General features: G+C 39.6%; 1 protein-coding gene across 3 annotated transcripts in view; it reads right to left on the reverse strand.

The window, feature by feature from the left end:
- Positions 1-17054, reverse strand: part of BEST3 (bestrophin 3) — a 54125-nt gene that overhangs the window by 35256 nt on the left and 1815 nt on the right. For 2 of the 3 annotated variants that reach the window (XM_019037818.3, XM_004053553.5), the window contains exons 2-3: positions 13901-13995; positions 13205-13438 (exon numbers count right to left, since the gene is read on the reverse strand). In XM_019037818.3, coding sequence (XP_018893363.1) covers positions 13205-13438; positions 13901-13995 — 329 coding nt within the window. The remainder of the gene's footprint in view (positions 1-13204; positions 13439-13900; positions 13996-17054) is intronic. The other variant, XM_019037817.4, reaches the window with a different exon arrangement.

Consider the following 17054-nt stretch of genomic DNA (forward strand, 5'->3'; position numbering starts at 1 on the left):
GTAGAGACGGGGTTTCACCATGTTAGCCAGGATGTCTCAATCTCCTGACCTCGTGATCCGCCCTCCTCGGCCTCCCAAAGTGCTGGGATTACAGGCGTGAGCCACCGCCCCAGCCGATCTTTTCTTTTTAAAAATTTTGACTGAATAATTCAAATGGTACAAAAATCCCAAAGGGCCAAAGGACTGTTAGTGGAGAAAGTCTCCTTTTCCCAGCCATAAAGTTTCCCTCCCTGGAGGAAATCACGATGATCTGTTTATTGTGTATCTTTCCAGAGAAATCTCATGGATTTTCATACAGGCCTATTTTTAAAAACACAAATGATTTTATACTACATATGTATCTGCCATTTGTTTCTATTTTTCAGGTATATCTTGAAGATTTAAAAAATTAATATATAGAGAGCAGCAGCATTCCTTTTAATGGCTGCTCTCTATATATTAACATTAATTAATAGTTAATAGTATATAATATTTTATTTAGCTAGTTCCTTTTTGAATAGACATTTAAGACATTTAAGTTTTTTTTTATTTTTTTGCTACTAAAAATAATGCTGTAATGACTCTCCTGGTATTTACCCCCTTGGCTCTTTATTTTAAGTAGCTTTTAAATGTTAATTATGATTTAATATAAATAGTGTTTTCTGAATTAAAACTTACTTCTAAAACTGATTTTTATTAGATATTAATTTTTGAGTTTTTTTTTCTCAGAAATGCAATCATTTGCTTATGGAATTCTGATACTACATTCAGACGAAAATCAACTTTTGCCCTAATATAACACATTTTTCTATCTTTAACCATCTGTAATCAGTTAACAAATCTGGTTGTCCTATTTAAGGTAATCCTTTTGCCGGGTGCAGTGGCTCATGCCTATAATCCCAGCACTTTGGGAGGCCCAGGCAGGAGGATTACTTAGGCCAGGAGTTTGTGACCAGCCTAGGCAATATAGCAAGACTTCATCTCTAATAAATAAATTTAAAAAATCCTCCCTCCTTATGATGCAGGCCAAATTTTATTTAAGAGGTAGTGTTTCAGTAAAAAAAAGTCAAAGGAGGAGTGAGGTATGCCCATTTTTAGAGTCATCAATTTATAGAGCTTTGGTGTTCTCTAGATCTTTGACGTGACCTAGGCTGTTGTTCTTAAGAATAAGATCCAAAGGTCATAGGTCTGAATCACCTGTGATATCTATCAAATATGGAGAGGCCTGGACCCCGACCCTGACTACTAAATCAGACTCAGTAGGGCACGAGTTCTCAACCCAAGTCTGCACCTTAGAATCTCATAAGGGGACTTTTAGAAAATACCAATGGCAGCAGGGAGTGGTGGCTCACGCCTGTAATCCCAGCACTTTGGGAGGCCGAGGCGGGTGGATCACTTGAGGTCAGGAGTTTGAGACCAGCCTGACCAACATGGTGAAACCCAGTCTCTACTAAAAATACAAAAATTAGCCGGGTGTAGTGGCAGGGACCTGTAATCCCAGCTTCTTGGGAGGCTGAGGCAGGAGAGTTGCTTGAACCCGGGAATGCAGAGGTTGCAGTGAGCCGAGATTGTGCCATTGCACTCCAGCCTGGGTGACAGAGTGAGACTCCGTCTCAAAAAAAAAAAAAAAAAGAAGAAGAAAATACCAACGGCTGGGTCTTATATCCTTAGAGATTCTGATTCAATTGATCTAGGATGAGGCCAGGCATCAGCATTCTTTTAAATTTTCCTGGGTGATTTAATAGAATTGGGTCTAGGCAGTTGCATGTTTACCAAGCTGTGCAGAAAATTCTGACATATAGTGGTGTTTGAAAATCACTGTCCCACTAACTGAAGGTTCTGTTTATTCAGGATTTGAAATAAACAAAGTAACAACTACAAAGCCAATATTTACCAACAGGAGACTAGTTTTAGATAACACTCGGGTTATTTATACTAGCTTAGAAGGGTTCTCTCCATGTCTGGAGAATGGTACTCTCCCTGGAAGTGTAAAATAAAAATGAGCTTGGTGATTCTCTTCTTGTTTCTCAGTGCATCTCAGAGTTGTTGCACAATCTAAAAAATCTGTTTTGTTGTTTGTTTTTTAAAGAATTGCCGAGTATGATTAAATCTTTTTTTTTCAATTTTTAATGGGACAGAGTCTCCGTCTGTCATCCAGACTGGAGTGCAGTGGTGTGATCTTTGGCTCACTGCAGCCTCAACCTCCCGGGCTGAAGCAATCCTTCCACCTCTGCCTCCTGAGTAGCTGGCTCTACAGGCGCATGCCACTATGCTGGGCTAATTTTTGTATTTTTTGTAGAGACTGGGTTTCGCCATGTTGCCCAGGCTGGTCTTGAACTTCCTGGGCTCAAGTGATCTGCCCACCTTGGCCTCCCGAAGTGCTGGGATTACAGCTATGTGCCACTGTGCCTGGCCAGTTAAATCTTATTGGACGAAGTTAATAGATAAACTTGATCTGTCTTGGCTTTATGCTTAAAGACTTGCTGTAGCCTATTCTCACATATTCCATATCAATTGTCTAAAAGTTATATTCTTGAGACCTATAGTGCAATTTTAAAAAATGATCTCATTTATATATTGGCTTCAATCTCTGTCATTTGACCAAAGAATAACTTTATCTCTGGTTATTTTTTATTCAGAAGCATGGATCAAATTGTGCTAGCAAATCCTTTCTTAGCTTCTAAGCAGAAAGCAAATATGCAGAGTGAGGGTTTATTTGGTGCAAACACTAAAGCAAGAGATTGAAAGAGGACAAGTACAGCAAGAAGAGCTGGTGATTTTGTTTTTAGCACAAATTTATTGAGTATTTTGCTAGGTGCTGTGAAAGATGAATGACAATCACTGAGACATTAATGTATCCTCTAAGAATACATAAGCAGAATAATTTTTGTTATTCCTTGCAGGGTCACACATCTTACTTATCCAAAGTGTGAAAGGAAAATATCTTGGGTCCCCAAAATCACTAAGCTAAAGGGAAAAGTCAAGTTGGGAACTGCTTACGGCATACATGCCTCCCATTCTATTAAAGTCATTGCTCCGTTCACTGAGATAAATGCATATCTGATTTCCTCCTTTGGAGAGGCTAATCAGAAACCCAGAAGAATGCAACCATTTGTCTCTTACCTACCTATGACCCGGAAGCCCCCTCCCCACTTTGAGTCATCTCTGGCTTTTCCAGACTGAACCAATGTTTATCTTACATATGTTGATCGATGTCTCATGTCTTCCTACAATGCATAAAACCAAACTGTTCTGACCGCTTTGGGCACATGTCATCAGGACCACCTGAGGCTGTGTCACGGGTGCACAACCTCAACCTTGGCAAAATAAACTTTCTAAATTAACTGAGACCTGTCTCAGATTTTGGGGGTTCACAAAAGTAACTCCACCTTTGGAAATCAAAGTCGGTCAACTGAAAGAAAATCTCTAGATTGCTGGTCAAGTCCATTCCAAAAGTATTTGTTATGAAATGGAATGTCACCCTTATCAGGACTTCAAGCCATTTTAAGCAGAGACCAATATATTTTTTCAGAATATGATCATTATTGTCATTGCTGAGGCTATGCTAATTATAGTTACTGATTTGCTACAGTTCGGCAACACTCTGAGTGGGCTTGTCCTCCCACCACTTGGTTCCCTGCACGTGTCTGTCTCCATGCCATGCTCTCCTCAGGCCCCATCACACCCCTGGCATAGCTATTTTATCCTGCCGTTGCATCTGCCTACAGTTTCTCTTGCTATCGCTTTTTCTTCTGGCTGGCTCAGCTCTGCTCAGCAATTTTCATATTGTTTATCCCCAAATCCCTCCTTCATCTTTCTAATCAGAGTAAAATCTATCTCTCAATATAGACACATGTTTGCATTTACTCCCAATTGAGTTGTGGTTTGATGGAGCAGGATCTGCTACTTTAAGACAAAATTTTATTGCCCTCGAGCCAAAGGATTAATTACATCCATTGATAGACAAAATTCCAGTCATCATAGAGATTCTGCCTGCTGTACAGTTGCTCTATTTTTCCTTGATTGAAGTTGAGGCAGATGTCTTTTGCCTTTCAAGCAGAGTATTCAAACGAGGCTCTATTAGCAGAGGAACTAAAAGCTCTGCATCTCAAAACTTGAAGGCAGAATGGGTTTCATGCCAGTTCTTTCTGAGAGAGTTGTGTATTCAGCATCTGAGCCCTTCTCCAAGGGATGACACTTTTTCAGGAAGAGTGCAACGTGCCTGGCTTGTTTTTATCTCTGTGTTTTCCAAATGAATGGAATGAAGCCACCAGCTTCAGCTACAGCTGTCCTTTCCATTCAATTGAAGAGGTTTAGAAATCCCTGTCAATTGGGAAAATCAAGGGGGGAGCAAAATGAGATTGAGAGAGGGATGAAATCACATTGCAACAACATCATGCAGCGCAGGATGTCAACCAGGTTTTTTTGTTTGTTTGTTTTTTTACCATAAACCATAGTAAGATATATGTTGTTCACAAAACAGTTATTGGCCCTGCCACATGATGTGCTTTCTGCTGTTCTATTCTATTCTATTCTATTCTATTCTATTCTATTCTATTCTATTCTATTCTATTCTATTCTATTGTTCTCCATTCCATTCCACTAAAAATGCTGGTTACAAGCCATTAACCTGATTTAAGAATCCCATAATGAGTTACAAACCACAGCTGGAAAAGCCTGAAATAGGCTACGGTGGAGCAAAATCAGTTTCTGGGAGTAGCAATAAGGAACAGAGACAGACACTCCTCTATTATATTGATATGAGCAAATCTCTAGTTACCCATATCCTTGTCCATAAATTAGTATCCCATCTGGTAATTCACTGCCTTCTCCATAATCACACACAAGAAATAACATACAAAGAAATCAGTGCTTTTAAATCCTCATCTGCACAGTGGCCCAGAATTTTATTTGCCCTGGGTAGAATAGATCTGAGGCAATTTGCAGATGAAATCGGAGGAATTAATTGATGTGTTCTAGTGCAGCTGTTCCTAAACTCTGCTATACATTACAATGGTCTGGGGAGTTTTGAAAAATCCTGGTGCCCAGGTTGCTCTACATACCTAATGAATCCTAATATCTGAGAATGGGAGTCAGGCATCAGAATTTTTAAAAGATCACCAGAGATTCCAACATGCAGCAAAGTTTAGGTTGAACAACTGCCCTAGTGCTGATCATTTCAGCATTCTCAGTCTGGGTCAAACATCCTGCAGTGCTTCTAGGGAGACTGTTTAAAATGTCAGTTTCTAGGTCCTAAGCCCTAGATCCAGATTCTGATTCCCCAGGTTGCCTAGTAACCTGCAGTTTAAATAAGCACCCTGGCTAATCAGTGAATGTGGTCTGCAACCATACTTTGAGAAACATTGAGTGGATAGCCTTTATTTAACTCCTGAAACAGAAATGTGGGGGGAACCTTCAAACACTGACCAACCGACACTGCCTATCCATGCTATTAATTCAAGAAGGGCTAGTTTTGCATGCACTTTCTCTCATGTGCAGAGCAACTACACATAGGTGAGTCAAGTTTCACTCGCAGGATGACATTCTGTCTGTTCCAGACTCATCATGTGAGACTACAGAGGGGTGACTTACTCAGCCTCTAAAAGTTCAGCCAACAGAGGAAAAACTGGCACAGCTGTGAATACCACTATCCCCTTGGCTCTCACTCTTGTAACACAAGGCAGTGGAGATTCAGAGACCAAGGAGCCCCAGAGCTGTGTAATGGATCAGGAAAAAAAAAAAAAAAAAAACAAAAACAGCCCACCCAGGGCAGAAATGTTATACCAGATTCAATTAATTTTGTGAATGTTACATAATATGTTATATAAAAGTCATTTTAGTTTACCTAGTGAGAGAGGAGAAGATCACAGATTAAATGATCTATCTGTGCCAGAAACGCAAATGTGGTTCTAACACTATTAATTCCATGTTAGAGAAAAGCTTGCTTGTTTGAATAATATTATTGTTTTCCTTGAGTTTGTACATTAGTCCCAAAAAACAGCCTCAAGAAAACAGGACCTTCAACAGAGATAAAAGAAAATATGCTGGCTGGGCTCGGTGGCTCATGCCTGTAATCCCAGCAATTTGAGAGGCCAAGGTGGGATCACTTGAGGCCAGGAGTTCAAGACCAGCCTGGCCAATATGGTGAAACCCTGTCTCTACTAAAAACACAAAAATTAGCCGGGTGTGGTGGCCTGTGCCAGTAATCCCAGCTACTTGGGCAGCTGAGGCAGAAGAAGCACTTGAACTGGGGAGGCAGAGGTTGCAGTGAGCCAAGATTTCAACACTATACTCCAGCCTGGGCAACAGAGCAAGATTCTGCCTCAAAAAAAAAAAAAAAAAAAGAAAAGAAAAAAAGAAAGAAGGAAAATATGCTGACCAACAGCTCTGGGAATGGGCTGACTAGCCTGTAAGAATATGCTGATGGCACCTGCAGAAAGTCGCAAAACTTTCACCAAGAAAGCAATGATTAACTGCCCAGCTGACTGAAACTGCTCACATTTCACAAGACTGTTTTGATCTTCATTTCTCTTAATTTCCCTTAGAAATCCTTTACCTAGAGGCACAATTCTGAAAGGTGGCCTTTCAACCCAGTTCACTGCCTTCCCCTGGTTGCTGACTTCTCAAATAAAGCTAACGTTCATTTTACCAAAGTTCCTGAGTTGTTTGGCTTTTAAGCAGTAAGTGACCCAGACCTGAGTTCCATTTATAGGGCTAGACTTATAGCCAGAGCATCTGAAGTTAGAACTTTTATCTCAACATCCATTGACAACTGGTGGCTTGCTTGGTTATATTAAGGTCTGTTAACCATAAGTGTCACTGGAAATTCCAGTGGAGTCTCATCAGGCTCCCTGTAGTCATAGAAGACAGTCAAGAAACTTTACATTAAGATTCCAGGGCAGGCCAGGTGTGGTGGCTCACACCAGAAATCCCAGCCCTTTGGGAGGCTATGGTGGGAAGATTGCTTGAGGCCAGGAGTTCAAGACCAGCATAGGCAACATAGTGAGACTCTGTATCAAAAAAGAAAAAAAAGAAAAAAAGGGATTAAACAAATAAATAAGTAAATTGGCCAGGCACAGTGGTGCACATCTGTAGTCCTAGTTGCTCAAAAGGCTGAGGCAGGAGGATGGCTTGAGCCCAGAAGTTTGAGGTTACTGTAAGCTATGACCGTGCTACTGCACTCCAGCTTGGGCAACTGAGTGAGAACGTGTTTCAAAAAAAAAAAAGACTCCAAGGCTTTAAGAAAATTAAAGGGTGTTTTTTTCCTCAGAGGTTACTGTCTTATAACTACTCTTATGAACTACTAAATACAGACAGAAACTATTTATTTTAGAGAGAGAGAATTGCAACGCAGAGATGTAAAGTTTAACTGTAAATATATTTGTGCTTGTTTATGACAATGATTAATTTAAGATAAGATTTGTAGTAAATTTTACTAATCCTTGAGGATGGGGACCATATTTGTTCTGCTTATAAGGGTATTCCCAGTGCCCAGCACAGTGCCTGGCATATATTGTACACACAGTAAACCTTTGTTGCATGAGCAAAGGCATAATAGATCTAGCACCAGCTTGGTAATGTTTCTTTAAGAGGAATGTATATAATTTCCTATTACGTATCATTGTGCTTCTGGTAAGTAATTTTGAAGATAACTACTTTCCTCTCCTGATGCTTGTAAATACTAGATAAGATGTTTTGATTCAGTATGAGACCATACTATATGCACACAACTAAGGTCATCACTTGACTCAGCCAGGATCTGGAACTGTGCATCTGACTTGACTTGGAATGAATGACATCTCCCAGGGCAGGTGATTGGAATGACTGGAATTTTCCAGAGCAGATTTGTAGCCAATAGGCAAAAGTAACAGAGACTGTTGCAGTTTCTCTGATAAATAACTGATCACAGACCAGTTCAGGGACTTTTCAGCATAATAGACATTATTCCAAATTCCACTGTTCTATTTTTATTTTCATATAAGCAGAAACAAAAACTTTTTTATTTTTAATTTGAGAAATTTAACCTGTAGCATCAAATTATATATATTTCCCCAGCAGCATGTGTTTTGGTCTTGTTATTTTTCAGAATAATGTAACTTGACTGTCCAACTTAAAAGCAAGAAAAGTTCAAGGATGAGCAGGTATGTGACCTAGTTCATCCAGCTCTAGCCAAGGAATTGCCACATGCTTCAGAAGGAGGTGCTGGTCCTCACTCTTGGCCCTCTCGCTTATTTCCTTCTGGCCAGCACTGAATCTATGGAGGCAAAAACCCTCGCAGAAGAAAGAGAAGCTGGAGGGAAACCGATTGCCTCAAAGCCCGTTGCTTCCCAGAACACAAGCCAGGGACCACCAGCCTCAGAGTCTCCAGGAGTTTGTTCAACACATTGATTCCTGGAGCCCATTCCAGACCTACTGAGTCAGAATCTCTGGGAGTGGTATCGTGGGATCCAAATTTTTAGCAATATTGATTTTAACAATATGTAATGCACCCTGAAATTTGAGAACATGTACTTTTTCTTACAGGTGATTTTATGTAGAGAATTCAACTGACAAGAAGGTCCTTCGTACCCTTAACCTTGTCCCCACCCCTTTGGGGCCCTCAGTGCTTTACTTACCAGTCCTCTCTGCCCTCAGGCAGGAGCAGGTGCTCCGGCTTTGGACTCAGGGGATCTGCCAAACATTTTCCGCCATCCCTGAACTTCCTGTTCTTCCCAGAAACCTTGGCACAGGCAAAGGACAGTCAGAGAGTGGCGGAGGCATATGCCCAGTTGGAAGAACTTGGAAGCAGACCCCATGTGCAGACTCTGAGTCAGCCCTCTCTGCTGGGGAAAGCAGCAGGAAGTTCAGTGAGTCAGCGCTGCCGGTGACAGCAGGTGCCGGCCTGGGGCAGCCAGGAAGACAGGCCTCTGAAGCGTCTCTCCTGGCTTAGAGGATAGTGGCTTGGAACCTTTGCCCTGCCGCCTAACACACAATGCGTGCGTATAGTATGGTCTTACACTGAATCAAAACATCTTATCAAGTATTTACAAGCATCAAGAGAGGAAAGTAGTTATCTTCAAAATTACTTACCAGAAGCACAGTATATTCCTGTGGGGACAAGCTGTACCTACTACCTCTTTTCTGCCTTTTGAGAAAATACTTAGGAATTAATGAGAGCAACTGGGACCTTTTCACTGAGATAATCAGTGATTGTGTCACAGGACCCTTGGAAAGGCTTTCACCTCATCACAGCTCCTCTGTCAATTCTCTTCTCCCTTCATCCGCTTCAGACAAACCAACCAAAAAGTTTAAGTCAGAACAATGCTTGTTACATCCAAGCAGGTGGAATTCAAATCCCTTATACAGTAGCCTCCCACCAGACTGCTTCCTCAAAGCTCTTCTTTGTAATTCATGACCCTCAAGCTGAAACCTCGAATCCATCCTTTCTTAATTGCTGCTGCTTTGTTATCAGTAATGAGTTGGTGGTTGCCAAAGCCTTTTGCCCCAGGAGTGAGAAAAAGGGTTTAAAAAATAAGCATCCCAGAAAAGATGCAATACTTCTCAAACTTTGGGGTACTGAAAAAACCAACACAGGAGCATGTTTCACTGCAGATTCCTAGGCCGTACATCCAAAGGTTCTATTAGGTTCTATAATAATTCAGAGGGACTGACGTGGGTGGGACCCAGGAATATGCATTTTAAATAAATAAACTCAAGTTATTCAAGATGTAGAGGGCCTGTGGGTCTGTGGATCACTCCTAGAGACTAGTTTAAATGTCCATCCAGAAGTGAAGGACTCATTTTGAGATTCCCTTGGAATGGCAGAAACATTGGTAGCTGAGCAGATAGAAGTATTGCAGTATTCCACATGCCTTGGAAAGGGAAAAGTCTGAATGCAAGTACATGGCAGACATCTGTACAAGTTTGAGAGGGAGTGGGCCTTGGTATTCTGAAAAATACACTCAAAGGAAATGAAATCATGTCATTTTCCTATTTGCCTCCCTATATCTACTTGCCCCTCAGACCTGAGCACAGCTCAGTCCTCGGAGCTCATGTCTGACCAGAGGCCCCAGAGGCCTCTCCATTGCCAGCCAACCTGGCTTCTTCCTGGTGTGCTTTTAATATGAAGGTGACACTAAGAAGATGAGATTTGCTTTGAGGATTGGACCCGGCATCTGATTCCTGTCAGAATGCACTCTCTTCATTTCAAGGATGCATCAGAACTAGAGAAACATCACCTCTGTTCATCCAAGTAAACTTTAGCTCATCAACTTGGAATAGGTCATACGTTTCTTGTTTGTTTTTAGGTCTTTCTTAGAGATGGTAATTCTTAATCTATTTGTTCCTGGAGACATTAAGGTAAGATAAAATTGAGCTGTCTAGTAGCATTTTTAACTAGGTCATTCTGAAACAGTATTCTACTTTCATATTTGGAGGAAGGATGGCAATTAATTTTTTTTAAAGTTCCTACTGGTTTTACATTATCATATACCTGTACATGTGCCAGGCCTTCAGACCCTCCCCCTGAATCCCCCTTAACCAACTCCTGGCACCCATTACTTTCTCATATCTCACTCTGCATCTCTAACAACATCATCTACACCCTTCTTCCTTATTTCAACCTTGACATTCATAACCTCTTGATCAAAGTAGATAAAAAAGACCTGGGATATTATATTAATAACAAGTCTTCTAAAGTGGCTAGGGTGCTATGTTATGCTGTTGTTTGAGATGTAATTTCATTACAATGGCAAGAAATTATGCAGCACTTACTGTGTGCCAGGAATGCTCTAAACATTTTGCAAATGCTAACTTTTTTAATCCTCATAACAAGCCTGTGGGATATATGAGGTAGGTGCTATTATAAGTTACTTTAAGTCCATTTTATGGATGAGGAAACTGAGGAACAGAATGGTTAACTAACTCAGACAAAGTCATGTAGCTAGTAAGCTGTGAGATAAAGTTTCAAACCCTTACTCCGTGTTCTTAATCATTGTGAAATTTGATAACATAATTGGGTCATTCTTGTCGTACCCAACTAAAACAGAGTCAAGAAGCCACCAGGAAAAAGCAGTTGAGGCCAGGCATGGTGGCTCATGCCTGTAATCCCAGCACTTTGGGAGGCCGAGGTGGGCGGATCACAAAGTCAAGAGATTGAGACCATCCTGCCAACATGGTGAAACCCTGTCTCTACTAAAATACAAAAAATTAGCCAGGCGTGGTGGTGTGCGCCTGTAGTCCCAGCTGCTTGGGAGTCTGAGGCAGGGGAATCGCTTGAACCCAGCAGGCAGAGATTGCAGTGAGCCAAGATAGCGCCACTTCACTCCAGCCTGGCCACAGAGCAAGACTCTGTCTCAAAAAAAAAATTCTTTGCAGGCCTGGTTACTGAAACTGCCTGCTATTACTTGAAACCAGTTTTATAGTTGCTGAAATGATCTGCTGCAACTTGAAGACTAATTTTACCCACCTCATCACTCACCAGTCAAAACTTGCCAGCTCCCCCAGAAACTTACTAGTGCCAGTGAACTTTCTCAAAGAGCAATATGTAACATTTCTGTCTTTTTATAAAACCTCCAACCTTCTCTTTGTATTTTGGACATACTGAATACCATCTGGTCTGTGTGTATGCCTCAAACTGGAGTTCTTTCTTCTCAAATAAAATGTGAAATATAGACATTCATCTCTACAGTTTTATTTTGACTTCAGTAGTTACTATCTGTATTAGCCATTTAAGAAGGCAAAACAAAAACAACAACAACAAAAAAAGCCAACACAAACTCCAAAACAAACAAAAACTATTATCTGAAAATATCTATTTTTCAGGACATGTCAGAAAAGGAGACTAAATACTGCAAACTAATGTGAGACTGGACTCAATGTGAAGGCAGAATCACCTCACGCTTCTTATCCATATGTGCCAAGAATTATCTCATTTAATCCTCGCCCTACTGAAGGCTGACTTAACAGCTTCTTTGCTAAATATTTACACACCAAAGAGAATCATCCTTTAACTATCTACATCTCCTTTGAGGCACAAGAGACAAGAGGTCCATACTAAAACAGCTTTTGACTGTCACCTCTCAGTGTCTGCCTAGATGAAACTGACATTGCCAGTTCCTACCAGAATCTATTAGAAAGTATTAACTTAGGAGTTTGGAGCCTAAATTTTAATTCTGGCTTTTCCACTGATCAGCTGTGTAATTCAGGGCAGGTTATAACCTTTCTGAATCTATTTTCTACCTTTTTCATGTTTTCTTGAAGTCCAAACGAAATAGCTATAAAGGAGACAAACCGTATAGTGCTGGAAAACTGTAAGTTAATGTGACAGATTATTTTTATTTTTTTTTGGGGGGGGACTGATGGGGACCTTGTCACCCAGGGTGGAATGCAACGGCATGATCTTGGCTCACTGCAACCTCCAGTTCCCAGGTTCAAGCGATTCTCCTGCCTCAGCCTCCCGAGTAGCAGGAATTACAGGCAGGAGTCAGCAAGCCCAGCTAATTATTGTATTTTTAGTAGAGACAGGGTTTCACCATGTTGGCCAGGATTGTCTGGAACTCCTGACCTCAGGTGATCCACCCGCCTGGGCCTTCCAAAGAGCTCGCCCAGCCAGATTGTTTAATAAATATGATAATTGTTATGTTTACCTTAAGGCAACGTTACTATCTGCCACTTTCTCTCCCCCACCTCTGAAGTAAACTTGAGGGCAGGAACCATGTCTTATTCATCTTTGTCTCTTAGTTTGCTTCTGGCACATAGTAGGTAATCAATAAATGTTTCTTTTTCTTTTCTTTCCTTTTCTTTCTCTCTCTCTTTTTTTTTTTTTCTCTTTTCTTTTTTTTTTTTTTTGAGACAGCTCTGGCTCTGTGGCCCAGGCTGGAGTGCAGTGCTGCAATCTCGGGTCACTGCAACCTCTGCCTCCGCCTCCCGGGTTCAAGTGATTCTCGTGCCTCAGCCTCCCCAGTAGCTGGGATTACAGGCACATGCCACCACGCCCGGCTAATTTTTTCTATTTTTAGTAGAGATGGGGTTTCGCCATGTTGGCCAGGTTGGTCTCAAACTCCTGACCTCAGGTGATCCGCCCGCCTCCACCTTCCAAAGTGCTGGGATTACAGGCATGAGCCACCGCGCCCAACCAATAAATGTTTCTTGAGTGAATAAACAAACATAAAGAATTTTCAAAGGAATTCTGGAGGTCCTGTCTCAGCTGAGAAGAGCCCATGGAAGGAAAAGCCATTCATAGTACCTGCTTCAACCACGTGGTCCATTGTGGGAAATCTTTTGTACACAGCAGTGCTCACCGAGCGAAAGATGAGCAGGGAGGTGAGATTGACGTAGCGCATCAGCGTCCTTCTAAGCAGGCGCCCGTGCTCGTCGCTTCCGTGAACACTGCTGGAGATGAGGAACATTAGCCTGTCTGGCCAGGGCAAATTCACAAACTGGTTCCACCATCGGTTCACTACCAGAGTAACATAAAACCCTGTAGAATAACAGGAAATTATAAAGCAGTTTCTTACAGCAGACACGTTGGTGACACTGATGCTTTTAGCTGAATTTTAGCCTTTTTAGAGGTTGGAGGACAAAAATATATTATTATCCATATCTTCTGATTTTGCCTTCCAGAAAAAAAATGTCATTTGTGCCTGGCAATGCCTAAGCACCCTGTAAGTGGGTATTAGATCTCAAATATTGACTGCAAAAATGGAGAGTTAGTGAAGAGAAAGCTTAAATGTCCAATAGCAGATTATTTCCTCAAACTTGTTTGGTGTTAATTTCGCAAAAGCAGCCGTGAAGGCAAACCTTATGGATGATTCTGGTTCTATTGCAAGCGGTGGCTTTTCAGGCATGCCTCTCAGCTTGGAAACACTCCCATGCAGAGTCATCGGTGTCATCCTAACGGAGACAGCTATGTGGCTGCAATCTGCGTGTGACCTATACTTACCAAGCACAAAGGTTACTGGAATTTGTTCAGCATATCTGTCACAGTAAATTGATAATTTTTCAAAGTAACGTTTTTGGGCTCCTGTAAGTAACAATCTGGAGCAAAAATAAAATGCACAGCCCTTTATGATATTATACTTCTGCACCTGCTTTGCAAGTGACATTAAGTGCAAACAATTAAGCACAAATAATCTGTTTTATTTTTGAAGGATCAATAATTTTTTCCTTTTTTCTTAAACTGATGTGTCTCAAAAGCTTTTTAATTGCTTAATGTCTCAAGTGCTAACATTTTGTAAACATGATTAGCTATTAAATAGTAGGATTAATTAATCATTTTATTTTAAAAACTTTATATTTTAAAAGTTTTATATGATTGATTCATTGGATTTAGAGCAAGGTATGTTACAAAATAGTTCAGTTTTCAATTATTCATCAGGAATACCTTAAAAAGAGTGTATTATTGATTAAGTATGAATTAGCATTATTAAGTAATTGTTAAATAATCACACTGAATTTGACACCTTGATATTTCTCCTGAATATGCAACTTAGCACATTCTTGATTATCATGTGTATAATATCCCTTCAAGGGATATTATATCTGTTCATTTTAAAGCCCAGAATTGTTTGGAGTCTAAAACAAATTTAACAATGAGAAATGAAAACTTTCATTATTAAATTTAGTCACTCTCTCAAAATTTATATTATAGATCTAACCCAATCTGCCCAAACCCCATTTTCTGGTATTGTTAAACATAAGTGCATTTAATGAGACCATTATTGATATTTACATTGTAGGGAAGAGATTCAGAGTCTGGAGAAATGTTTTAAGGCAAACTAATAATAATGACCAAAATACAGGAAGGAAAGCCAAACAGATGAATTTGAATAAATCGACGAGTGTAGCTGTTCCAAAGGAAGAAGGAACTCAAGGAAAGATCCATTATAACAAGCATCAAAGGCTCATTTGGGTCAGTAGAACTTTGATAAAGGAAGCAAAGGGATAATGAGATAACAGTAAGCAACCAATTAGATTGCAGATAGAGAGCTGTTGGGAGCTGGTCCTGACAAAGAAGGTGTGTGGGCTACAGGGTGAGCTTGGAGTTCCTGCCCCAGCTTTGGAAGAGGTGTTAGAATTACTGAAGTCAGGGAAAGCTGACAGGAGAGGTACCAGATTGTTGTAGAGGTCTATCAGGGTTATGCTGATGACAATTACAGCCAGAATGGTTTCTGATGTTCAAATAGACATGGTCAAAGACGATTTAAATGTGGAAAGCATGGACCTTTTTTAAGGTCAGACAAAGCCAGATTTTAATTCCAAGTCTGACACTTATGAATTTGGACTTTCAGCATATTTTTGAATCTCTCTGAGTCTCAGTTTTCTCATCTGTAAGTGGGGATAAAAATATCTATATATAAGAGGTATTGTAAAGATTAAATAATATATGTATACATATATATAACCACTTAACAAATTGTCTCATACTTAGTTAATAATAAAATGGTTCGTATTAATAGTTGGCCAAAGAAAAAATATTTGGCTAATAGATGTAGAAATTTTAATAGCTAGAAAGTATTTCAGAAATTATTTTGTCAAATTCCTCCAAAAATAGAAATAAATGTAATCAAATTAATGAATCTGGTTCCTCCTTATAATTTTTGTTAGGAATAATTATGTACCTATAATAGAGCTAATAAAGACTTAGAGAATGAAACTACATCTATATTTTTCTATAGATGTGTTTGATTTTCTTGACAAATTCATCCTATAGTTCTTGGTATACCTTTGATTAAGATAGAAAGATCTATTTTAATAAGGTATTACAATTGAACTTTAAAAATTTAAGGATGACTTGAACTGATAATTTTTGTTATAAATGTAAGCCCTCTGCTTTAGAAGAAATATATGAATAAAATGTTGTGGGGTATAAGTATGATATTGGAACAAAAGTTGAGGCCCCAAGGAACATTTCTAGCTGCATTGCAACTGTACTAACGGCTATTCTGTTCTATTCTTAGCAGAAGTAGCAGCAATAAATTCACATTAGTAAAAATGAACTAATGAGATAATTATCACGAAACACCATTGTATCTTTTACCATTTCATATTCTGAAGGCTTAGGTGATACCTACCTAAATTGCCAAAATAATATCATATTATATGACATGTCTGAAAAATTATTAGAGGTTGTTAATAGGACTTGCCCTCTAAAAATATTTTGTCAAAATATATACCAATGCATACACTTGCTTGGAAGGGTTGTTTTGACGTATGGAAAAATAGCTCTACCTATTTTACTTTTAATAATTATCAGTCAACTACATTAATATCCCTCTTTTCCAAAGGAGATCCTGTTGCTGCAAGGAAGAATGTGAGAGCAATGAAACACAAATTTGTTTATCTGTATGCAGAAGAAAAATAACAAACTATGAACATAGAAAAAATGGAAATACAGCCTCAAAAACCTTTAGCTTTCCTGTTTTAAATTTTAGCTTCCTCCAGAGAAGAAATTTATGCATTCAATTTTAATAAAAAAAGCTTTAAAATCTCATAAGTCTTCCCTTTTATCATACTGATGAAATTTTATTAAGACTATAACTTTTCATCATAAAAATATTTCTTGGACTTGATATTGCTCAAATTTCCTGTCAATCTGACAGGCATATGTTGTAATGTTATAAAGAATAAGCACCTCCTTTTGTGAACATAATATACCCTCAACTCAGAAAACGGAAAGAAAATAAATTAGTCTACAGGCCTTTGCTTTAGTTGAGGTACTGTTAAGTGTGGCAGGCATCATCCTGGATAAGATATTTTCATTCCAGTCCAAAAGAAGGAAAGCTTTTCCCTGACATACAGCAATCATGAACATGTTGATTATATAGGTAGTTGCTACAAGCTGTCAAATCATCAACTATGAATGACAAGTTGACAGAAGCACAAATAATTATTGTCTGTGGACTTTGCCCATTCAAAAATCTTTACATAGTAAAGATCTAAGGATAATCCTTCCATTTTGTGCCTATTGCAACAGTCTCGAGGCACAACTGGGGCTGGAATGAAGGCCACCTGAATCTTACAGTGAGGGTCTATTTTACAACCTAACAATGGTTAGTGGTGGATTAAAATCTGTCCTGAGGGGAAGAAGACAAAAG

Source organism: Gorilla gorilla, chromosome 10 (assembly GCF_029281585.2).
Source record: "Gorilla gorilla gorilla isolate KB3781 chromosome 10, NHGRI_mGorGor1-v2.1_pri, whole genome shotgun sequence".
Lineage (NCBI taxonomy): Eukaryota > Metazoa > Chordata > Mammalia > Primates > Hominidae > Gorilla > Gorilla gorilla.